At 30.6% G+C, this 12,211-nt stretch overlaps 1 protein-coding gene across 1 annotated transcript; it reads left to right on the plus strand.

The window, feature by feature from the left end:
- The first annotated feature begins 2,770 nt into the window (after positions 1-2,770).
- On the plus strand, positions 2,771-11,010 carry LOC131852128 (uncharacterized). The gene is made up of 5 exons (XM_059202765.1): positions 2,771-2,920; positions 6,759-6,891; positions 9,102-9,202; positions 10,070-10,208; positions 10,749-11,010. Exons 1-5 carry the CDS (start codon positions 2,771-2,773, stop codon positions 10,829-10,831), a joined length of 606 nt encoding a protein of 201 aa, XP_059058748.1. The 3' UTR covers positions 10,832-11,010.
- Positions 11,011-12,211: the final 1,201 nt, after the last annotated feature.

Consider the following 12,211-nt stretch of genomic DNA (forward strand, 5'->3'; position numbering starts at 1 on the left):
CTTCACCAAGCTAGGTATAATTTTCCTCAACGGAGACTTCGTGGTGCTACTATTGTACTCCCAAGTCCTGTTTATATGTTCGAAATTAAACGTCAAGTTGTACTGAGCTGCAAACTGCTTTTTCATTTCACATACCTCGTCGCCAATTTTTATATAAACTGAAAGCAATTATACATACTATCATTATAGCAAATGGGTAGATTTTGAATTTAATTGTATTTTTATATTAGATATAGCTGCGCCCTTGGTTTCACCAGCCTGAAATTTATATGTTACACTGATGTCATGAGCCTGCCATCCATCCATCCATCCACACTTACTAACTTCTACGTTTATCATATTATGGAGATCGATTTTGATGATTCCTTTAAACATCGATTTTTTGATGATTGCATTGTCTTATAAAATTATTACCTATGAATTTATGATACCACAGACAATGAAAAGTTGGTGATATTACCTACATAGTGATACTTATCCCATCAGCTTATCTAAAAGTTATTGTGTTAATAATAATTCTAATAATATAATTTTAATAATAATTAATTAGTCAAATATAACAAAATTAAAACATATTCATACATAATAGTCCTATAAGGTCAGGTAAGGAATATTATTATAATCTATATTTATGAATCAAAAATAACTTACAAGAATGCAGACTCATCTATGTGTAAATAAAATTAGTGAACATGTAGCAACCACCCGCATATACTCGTATATTAAAATAGAAACTTGCTGCCTACATTTCCAGTATAAAGTGATTTATTTTTTAATATAACTATGCACTACTTACATCCTTTGCCGTCACAATTCACTTTATGAAGCGTACAGGGATCATCAAATTCGGCAAGATAGTTGTTTTTTTCATCATAGCCACATATTTTGTGACTAGTGCTGCCAGGTGTACAAGTCTTCAATTTATAACAGTGATATAAAGCAAAGTTTTTCACCATACGTGGATTATCAAATGGCTACATAATAAAAAGTAAAATATGAAAATAATATTATAAACACTGGATACTTCACGCAACGCCATCTAGCACTAAGCTAAGCTTGTGTTATGGATATTAGATAAATGATAGAAACACCTGAATATTTTTATTGGAAACACACATAATATACATAGAATCACCCAGCTCAATACAAGCAATCACACTCAGGAATACAAATAAATGCGCCAAGCAAGGAATCGAACCCCTTTGGATGATAGGACTAGCATGAAGACTGATCATTGATCAGGCAGTGAATGGTTGGCCACATTGTGGATATTATTAATTGTATCAATACTAACAATGGTGTCTCTAATTTACTTGATATACATAGGTATCCAACGCAAATTTCGAACATAAAGTCTCGTCAAAACTACAATTAAAAGAAATATAACACAATAGCACTTACATCTGTTTCATTATTTTCACCACAAGAAATGTGAAAAAGCATAACTGTAAAATATTAGAAAATATAACTATAAAATTATTTTATTCTCACACTCTTTTACTATTTAGAAAGTCCCATAGAATGTGAATCAGACATGCATTTTGTCTTATAATCTAAAATGGTATGGTGAATTTAGTCGTTAATAAGTGTTTGTTCTTTTATTTATATAAAAATATTAAATTGATTATTAGTAATAGGGACTAATAATCCCAATGATATTTATGAACCATATTAGATCTACCTCCATGCAGGTTCTTCCCGGAAACTCATAGTTAATTTCAATTGAATTCGACACGATGAGCTGACTGAACTGACTGCGTTCTCATTTCGGTCTTCCACAGTGCGGTTTTCTAGAAACTTTTTGCCTCGCACAACCACATTATGGAATCACCTTCCAGCAATGGTATTTCCGAACCGATACGATATTGAAACCTTTAAGAAAAGAGCTTATTCCTTTTTAAAAGGCCGACAACGTACTTGCAATTCCCCTGGTGTCGCGGGTGCTCATGGGCGGCGGTAATCACTTACCATCAGGTGAGCCGCATGCTCGTTTGTCAACTGTGTTATAAAAAAAAAATTTCATCATCTTCACTGGTGCCTCGCCAGTGTCTGCCGTCATCATCAAATAAGGAAAGCCTTGGTGATAGGGTTATCGTACGCTACATAATCTATGGGTAAATCACACAAATCAAATTCTTACCGAATGCAAATAGAGTTATATTCAACATTGTAATAATTAATTAAGTCGTCGTCGAAGTTTACTCAACTATTAATTAAGGCGCAATTCAATGAAAAGCAATTATATGGATGAATGATTTTATTTAATGTTTATGCTTCGAACATTTCTTTACGCTACCACTTGTTGCAGTGAAATCTGAAAATAATTTTCGAATTACTGTTATCTAACGACCTTGGAATTATGCCACATGATTTTTTAAAATATATGGTTCGACAGCCTCTGCGGTGTAGCGGTTTAGCACGCCGTTTTACTTTACGATGATCGTGGGTTCGATTCTTCGCTTGAACCATTTCTGTTCATGAGTATAATTGTTTGTAGTGGTTTGGGTGTTTTCTATGTGTGTATTACGAATTTTAAAAAAATGTATCAATTTTCTAGTACCCATTACACGAGGTCTGCTTTTGGGACTAGATGGGGCTGAGAGAATTGCCCAGGGCTATCATTGTTATTGTCATACTTTATACAGCTTAAAAGTCAAGTTGCTTGTGGCTTGAATATATATATAAGACCAACGCACTCAGCTTAGTACAGTCTACCTCAGTTGATATGACAAAATGGAAGATTTATGAAAAAAAAATTAAATTACGAACCATGACCAGCTTCACAATTATGCTTGTACATAGTACACTCGCATTGAAATACTCGATACTGACTGACCCGGCGATCTCTACCGCACACGGGATTGTCAATCACGTGACAATACGTGGCACGCCAACACCAGTACTTATTGCTAACAGCCAGGCGAGCAGGCGAGATGCTTGTAGTTTCATGCTAGCAATGAAAAGTAAATTCTCTTAATAAAACCTTAAAAAAATTATTGATAATATTATCTATAATTCGTAATATGCTGGTATTTCCTCAAGGCATTATTCTAGACCCCATTCGTATCTGGCGACTAACGCTTACTATACGCTAATAGAAATGCAAAGGAAATTGTCAATAATATTGACAAGTGAGTTTGTGAAGATTTATGAATGTTTACTACTACTGAACGAATTCGAATTCTATGTCATGATATCTCTTATGATATAACATATTTTCATTCATACAGACAATTCTGCGGAAATTAGCTAGTATAGAATAATACAAAAGAAAACTATGTAGAGTAAGTATAAACCCTTTCTTCCAGGGATTTACTTTATAAATATAATATTTAGTCCTGCGGTTTAATGGTTTAATGCGTTAGAGAAAATGAAAAATCATGGATGGTACTATATTTATATTTATTATATTGTTGTTATATACTATACAAATGATAATTCAAACATCATAACTGACAACGATGATCTTTATTCAAGTCTTCCTACTTTCAATAAGGGTAAAGACTTGCAATCTTCTAGAGCCGTTTTTATGTAATCTACAAACAAAACGATGATATATTTATATATAATCAAATAACAATCCAGCAGACGTGATATAAAATTATTAAAATATGTATAGATAATATTAAATTAATAGTTCTGAATATTTGATAAATGCAAAAGTTTTTAAATCTGTTATCATTTTATTACGTACTAGCTACTTGCCCCGGCTTGGCATGGGTGTATTCTATATATGTACTAGCTGGCCCGGCAAACGTTGTTTTGCCTTAAAATAAAAAAATAAAAATATAGGGGTGGACTACCCCTAACATTTAGAGGGATGAAAAATAGATGTTGGCCGATTCTCAGACCTACTAAATACGCTCACAAAATTTCATAAGAATCGGTCAAGCCGTTTCGGAGGAGTATGGGAACGAAAACTGTGACACAAGAATTTTATATATAAGATAAACCATCCTCTTGAATCATTCTATCTATTAAAAAAACCGCTTCAAAATCCGTTGCGTAGTCTTAAAGATTTAAGCATACATAGGGAAGAACAGACAGAGAAAACGACTTTATTTTATACTATGTAATGATGTTTGTAATGATAAGTTTTCACTGATGTTCAATATATTCGTAATGATTCAATAAAATAAACTAACCAATATTATAAAACAAAAAATTTACAGCTATATTAATTTTATTAAGTTATATAACAAATGTTATGCCATGGGATAACGATATATCATATATTGCTCTCTTGAGGACAAATTACCAAATAAAGTAGGATCGATCAAAATACATACGGATACGTTATATATAAGTATGGTAAGCATATTTTTATTGTTTTACCTGGTTCAGAACATGAAAAAAGCAATGCATTGAGAAACGTTCAAATAATAAGTTCATTTACTTAAAACTGCTAAAGCCTTGTGACCTAATGGTTTATTACCACGACTGTTACTCAAAGATCCTGAATTAGTATCTGTCCGATAATAATTACTCAGGCTAAGCTAAACAGAAATTGTATTATGGGCGCTATACAATGGTTAGAAATACTTTAATAGACTGTTTTTTTAAATACATACAAAGTATACATAGAAAACACCCCTACTGATACAAACAATCGTACTCATTAATACAAATGTTGGTATGTTATAGTAGCTATCGATTAAAAAGTAGATAGATATTGTATTCTTAGCTGTTAAACACAAAGCAGATTATATTGACAAAGCAAAATCTAATTGCAGGTAAATAATAATGAGTTATACTTTCTGAATTCAAGCAATTGTACTCCAACATGTCGCAGGAATCGAAGAACCGACGAAATTGACCTTTCTTATTGATACCACACTTCTGTTTACTATTGTGAAGACATGTTTTAGCATTATAGCAAGCCTGATAAAATAATCAAAATTTATCTATACTAGCATAATTAAAAAAGCTGAGAAAACTATCTAAAAATGTGTTATTTTGAATTTGGAATATGGTTTTTCTGGTTTAAATCGGAATAATTTCGTGTTTTAACATAGCTTTGTACACTTAGTAAATATTGTAATCTTAAGAACTGTCTATAATATGATATTTGTCGCATTACAAGGGGAGAGTGATAGATGAGGTTTTTTAACTAACAACTATCAAAGGTCTCAATACTTTTAAAACCAGAATATGACATAATAACTATATATTTATACTAACAACGTTCGCTTCAACTGAACAAAAACTTGAGATAAGTAACAGCGAACCTGAAATTAAAACCAATACTATATTTATATTTTAAAATTAAAAATAACAAACATTAGATTAAACATTAAAATCTCACCTAACAAAGTTATTGCAAGCCATTGATCCATTGTGAAATTATATAAATTTATTAGCCCTCGCATGAAACAGTAATAAAATTGAGTGTTCATTTTATAGTTTATAGAGCTCTGTACACATTTAACAATAACAATACTTGTAAATAATTTTACTAACAGTCAAATTCTAATAAAACAGATATTTATCTCTCGTCCCACTTTACCCCTTACAGTATAGACAGAGACTATTGAGTGTGAAGCTCTTCAACATTCCCAAAGTCTCATAAGGGTTTTACGCAGTTGTGAGGTATATAAAATATGTCTTTCTATGATTTTTTTATGGATGGTTTTTATTTATTACAATAACGGTCATTCAAATAGAACATACTTTTAAGAATACAGCAGTGTCGATCATGTAAAAATATTAATGTGCATCATTTTTGCAGAAGAAGGAACTCCAAAAAAAACGGTAATCTAAAAATTTTGGCAGTTTGAATTATCTAAAATAAAAACAAAGGATGGCTTCTTTTAGTTATGATAGGTAGATGCATGCATATATTGAATGAAGGAATAATAAAATTTCGATTATTGACAAAATGGTGTTAATTTAAAAAATAAATACCTAATAGTCGACACGTCGAGAGATCTATATTATTCGTTAAAAACGCGAATAACTTTATTAATAAGAAAATTATTAACCCATGTTAGGTACGCCTTTTTTAATAGACTTTACGTCACACAATGCAAATGATTTCATTCCATAAAAAGTTTCGTCCTCACATCAATACTGGTAAGTACCTAGTCACTATATTTTCTGTTATGCATTCTATTACAACGCATTGTGCAGAGACCTTTAAATTTACGTCCGTTTTATCACCACTAAATCATAATACAGAAAATTATTTTTCACAGACATAACACAATTACATAAGTATTTACGTACAAATGTATTTTGCATTTTAAATTTAAACATCTTTTATATCAACAGTTAGTTTTTTTTATTATAATGACATGTCATAATGCATTAATATCAGTATTCATAATTTTTAATATTATTATAGAAACTTACCAAAGGTCTACAAGAAAGGAACTTCAAGTATGTTACCATTGTATAGTACCCGCAACTTCATATGCTTTTTTAGTTAAATATAGCCCAATTTCTTTCTTATGAAACGTCGTAACGCAAATAAAAGCTATATCTATTGATTTATATGTCACGTACTTTCTAGGGATCTTATTTAAATTTTATCTTTTATTTTAATCATTAGTTCGACATTGTATCAATTAATTCAAGATGCAAGTTTAAAATAAAACGCAGCTCTTAATATATCTTTAATAAAGTAACTTTCTATATATAAAAAAAAACGTTAAATAATGTTCGTATTTTTTGGGTATATACATCTAATATACAAACAAAAAATTAAAACTTTCCTCTTTGTGCTAGTAAAATTAGTTTTACAAACTTTTCCTTTACAGCAAATATGTTTGGAGTCAAAGTTTTGCGTGCACACGGGCAAAAGGCGTTGTGGATTGGATTCTACTACGAGGGAAGTGAGACGATTTTTGGATAAATGTGATATGTTCGAGTTTAACTGCCAGTATAAAAAACGTTAGTACCTATTCCAGTAAAACTATTATATTCTATGTAAAATTACACATTACGGAGGCATCAAGTCAAAGCAAGTCCTCAGTTTTGGAAGGAAACGCATTGTTAGTAATATGAACTATTATGTATAGGTATTACTAGCAATGCACCATACGAGGTTGACATTCATGTACATAGTCCCTCTGGAAATTATCGTTATAAATTCCTGGTGAATTTGTCACGATGGGCTAACTAACCTGACCTCATGCACCAGCGTAAACTATTAGTACAGAGCGAGTGTAACGTAGATAAAGTACAGTAAAATGATTAGAAAATTTTTACTACGATATAACGATATATAAAAGAAAAATAACTGGTTTTATTAGAAGAAAATTTATACAATTAGGTAATTTCGTGTACATCAAGTATTTTTTGTGAGTGGTATAACTGTGTGGGTAGCAATTCATTTAGGTTCTGTGGTAAATATGATATATTTTTTATAGATAAAAGATAAATTAAGGTTTCCTCTCCCGTTCAGTACAAACAAATGCCTGAGGTGACTCGTTCTTTTTCGTCTAACAAAAATACATAATTATAGTTTTTTGTGGTAGTGATAAATTACTTTCCGAAGACTGAAGAACAATCTTATATGGAAATAAATCATTTATATTTAGTTTTTATTTTATTGTAGTACATGCTATAAATAGTACCAAGAGACTGTTGCAATACTACAAATGATAAACCAGTTGCTTGCTAGTCGGCCGTCTTGCAATTAGAGAAACCATCATCTACAGATGTAAATATCAACTTGAATATAACAGGATATGCTATTCCCTCAAATTTAGATTTTATATTTTCTATATAATATTATGTTATCTGTGCTACTACTAACAACTAAGCTACATATATATATATATATATACTTATAACTATATACATATATGTTTCTTATATTAGAGAGTGTACAAATTACTATCATATCACATCATACGGTAAAAGAAAGTTTACTGCGGTCATAAATGTACCTAAATTAATAATTGACTAATAATAATTAATTAATTAATTATAATAATTAATTTTTATATAATTTGTTTATTTCAGAATTCACAATTGCAGCAAGTTATAAATGTAGCCACGTACCTCCTTTATAAAATATTTACCAAACCGTCACCAGCAACGTTCCTGGAGTTAGTAAAATAACAGGAAGTTTAGATATAACCTAGACAATAGTCTAGAATTGTAAACATAGTTCTGGTAATAACCTAACTTGCTACAATATCACAACAGTTGTACTTGGAGTTTGGAAGCACAACCTTGTGGAGGAATGATGTCCATAACTTCTGTATCAGGTAACCATACAAATAGTGTTATATACACTATTATTCTGTAATTTGTCTATTATTAAATTGTCTTAAATGTTTTCTATATACAGCATCACATAAAATTCCGAGAACTGTCTGTTCTAAAAATTCAATTGTTATCCCACGGGATTGTATTGTCGGGGCTAAAATGTCCGAATATTTATTATTAATGTCAACATTGTATTATATAATATATTTCTGTGTAATTTTCGCTCGAACCAGCTCTTGTATTTTCCCAATAGAGTAACATATTTTTCCGAGGTAAAAAGTATTTTATACGTTACTTAAATCTAGTGTTATATTTCTGTACTATATTTCACCAAAAGTCGACTATATTTTCAATATTATCAACCAACTACCATAAAGAAGACATTCTCGATTACTCAATTGTTGTTTTACAATCGAAACGGCTTATACTTATATTGTATTGAATACGATACATATACTCTCTATAAAAAAAACTGTTCCATTAAAAAAACGAATAGGCTATGAATACTCGTAATCTATTCTTATTTTATGGAGCAAATGTTCTTGCCCAGCACCACCACCACTTGCCCACCTCATCTTTAATAAGAGATGTGAATGCATATATGATTATTTATGGTACTTACATGCTTATGATTTTTAATCTACTATTATCATACTATGTGTACAAAACAAAGTCGCTGTCGCAGTTTGTCCATTTCTATGTGTGCTTAAAACTTTAAAACAACGCAACGGACTTGGAAGCGGTCTATTTTAATAGATAAAGAAATTCAAAAGGAATGTTTATATGTATAATACATGTACACCCGGGCGAAGCCAGGGCAAGGAGCTAGTTAGTAATAAAATACTTTTTCATAATTATATCTGTCATATTTAATTGTTTTCCAGTTTCTCTTCTATTGGTGTGCTGTTTGTTATGTGTGGCAGCTCATGGGCCACCTCAAGATCGCGACAGCGAGGACATCGCAATGGGGAGGAAGGTAAAAAAAGTAATAACATTTTATTGTATTCAACTTTGTATAGCGTTTCCACCAAAATTTACTTCTTTTCGTGGATTTTAGTGAAATAGCGTTTACGCATACACTTAGATATAGGTTTTTATGTCAGTGGGATGGCAAACGTGCTGGTGGCCTACTGGAATGTTAGCGGCAACCATCGCCTATAAACAGCACACCACACAGATTGCAAACAGCACCACGTATATCACGTAGTGACGTCATACAGCCTGATTTCACCTTTCAACCGAAACACAGCAGAAAAGCAGACAACTTTGTAAGTACAAAATTAACTTGGTATAGGTACAAATTGGTGTACAGACCGTTTAGTCCAACGTAACAATTTATTCCAAACAACCAGAGTCAACTCATTGCTACCAATGTAGCTAACATTGCTAGCAATAGACTTAGAATTAGAAGATGTACTAACTTTTAAAATCCTATATAGTTTACACTATATGGGATTCAAAAAAAGTATATTTACACAAATAAAATAATACATTAAAACAAGAAATAGGACCAATAAATTATGACCACCTATTTGGATTGTATAATATACCATAAAAGTCGTAAATATGGCGTACCTAATAAATCTAGGTCGCAAATGTTCTTAGACAAAAAAAATCATTCTCGTTGTTATCACTTCCGGTTTTTAGAAAGTAGTGGGACACAAGATGGCGTCCTATGAACAGTGATTTGGACAGCTCGCGAACTGAACGGACGAGACGTGAGCGTGTTCCTAATATTAAATTCATAACTATAGTCTATGTTTAACTCCCTCTGATAAATGGATCGTAAGGAGGATGAAAAGATTGATAGAGTGAAAGTTTGGTGATTAACAATTATACTTTATGCCTCTAGATGGGTGCGAAATGGTGCAGCATGGCGCGGGTTTGCAACCATGATCGAGTGCCGATCTGTGGCATCAGCCATGCCGGAGACGTGATGGGTTTCAGGGATCTATGCGACATGTTTGATTTCAACTGCATCAGGCGACGAAGTTAGTATTTACTCATCTATTGAAGGAAGAAGGTATACTTTGTAAAAAGTACTCAGCGTGGGTCTCCATATTTTAACCCAAACAACTTGCTTTGTAAGCTATGTTTTGGTTAGAGGATAAAAGTAGGCAGTAAAATTACAATACAAGACGCATGAGTGGATTGCGGGCGTCACAGAATAATATGATGATCGTAGTTTATATAGGCAACAGTTATCATTAACCACTACAAAATAAATACGACTACTACTATAATTTTACATTTGACGCGGCATAACTTATAAGAAAATTTAGTAAAATCACGGTGTAAACTCTTTACACATGATCACGGCAGTTGTAATACTGCCGAAATATAAGGAACTTAATAATAACAAATAAAATATGATAAGATGCGTGATTTTATTCAAGTGAAAATACTACATAATATTATAAACAGTAATAAATGAAAATTACTATATGACAGCTTTTGGTAATAGTTACGAAAAGCTGTCATATAGTGATGCAAGGAAAGCTGACAATATAGTAGTTTTTTTTATTTTCCAGATTACAAGCAAACAGCGTGTCCAGAAGATAAATCTATACTTACTGTATCACGTCGACCTACAAATAGCTATTATGACGATTAAACCAAAATATTAGACATTATTTACGAATACAATTAGTATTTATTATAATTAACTTAATATAAATTATAAAACATATTAACATTTAACAGAATTTTCATAATCCATAAAATTTATTCTTTCTTCATAAACTACAAAATTTACTTACACGTTATTTAACGTTTATTTACAAATAATCTACTACAAAATTATAGTAACTACCTACCTATATACATTAGTCTGCAATAAAGAGATTGTTTATACCGATATGATTGCATAATGCAATGCACTTTCTAAAATATATTTTATACGTATACATGTATTTTCTTATTTATTTTTGACCTTTATTTTAATAATTTTATAAATTTAGAGCAATTTCCATGTTAATATTATTGCAAAGATCGTATCTTTCCTTATTATATTTTAAGCTTCTTTAATCTGTTCTATAACCGTTCAATTTATAAGAATTTTATTGTAAGGTATGCTGTTATCTCTTACTTTATTAATAATGTTCATAGCATACAATTTCGTACAATAATGAATACGGATGGATTATCTATACTATTCTATGTTACTCAGTCGTGTAGAAAATAATTAAACTGATAAGTACGCCCACATGCTAAATTTAACCACAACAGATATTTTATTAAATACATATTTATACAAGGAACATAATCATAATCATATTTTATTATATAGAATAATATAATTGTATATTCAAGCTTTGTTTGTAAAAATCTATTTTTATTTGCAATGAAAATAGTATTCGAAACATATTATTTTATTATTTTACTGCGCCTAAATATAGATTTAAAATAAATTCAATTAAAATCCATCTAAAAATATTATTTACTCTTTTATTATAAACCCCAGTGTTCTACGTTTTTTAGCAAAGAATTTTTCGAAAATAACAAGTTTGTCAATTAAGATAGAAATTATATTACAAATTATATCGTAAACTGTATCTCCTTTCTAATGTAATATTTATTCTTTTGTTAATATAAGCCAATTTAATTACTTACATTGTGCATATATAATTGTATATGCATAATGTAAGTAATTAAATTACCTCCTTTATTCCTTCTTCCGTTTCCTGTTGCATACTGAGGAATACAATATACAAAATATTAGTGGTACAATCACAGCCAGTAAATTGATCTTTACCACAGATATCGAAATATCACATGTCATAACTATACTGTAAATGCTACAGCATCAAAAAAATTCACTAAATTTCTACTCAGAGTTTCTAGAAGCAAATTTAGGTTAAGAAAATTTTTAAGAGTACATAAAACGATATTACGGTAGTGTTAATAGACGTTCTCCGAGATTAATAAATAAATAGAGCAACATTATAACAATATAGTATAATAATACGTTTAATTTTCATACAAAATAGATAAA

Source organism: Achroia grisella, unplaced genomic scaffold (assembly GCF_030625045.1).
Source record: "Achroia grisella isolate CSIRO2021 unplaced genomic scaffold, CSIRO_AGI_Agris_v1 utg840, whole genome shotgun sequence".
Lineage (NCBI taxonomy): Eukaryota > Metazoa > Arthropoda > Insecta > Lepidoptera > Pyralidae > Achroia > Achroia grisella.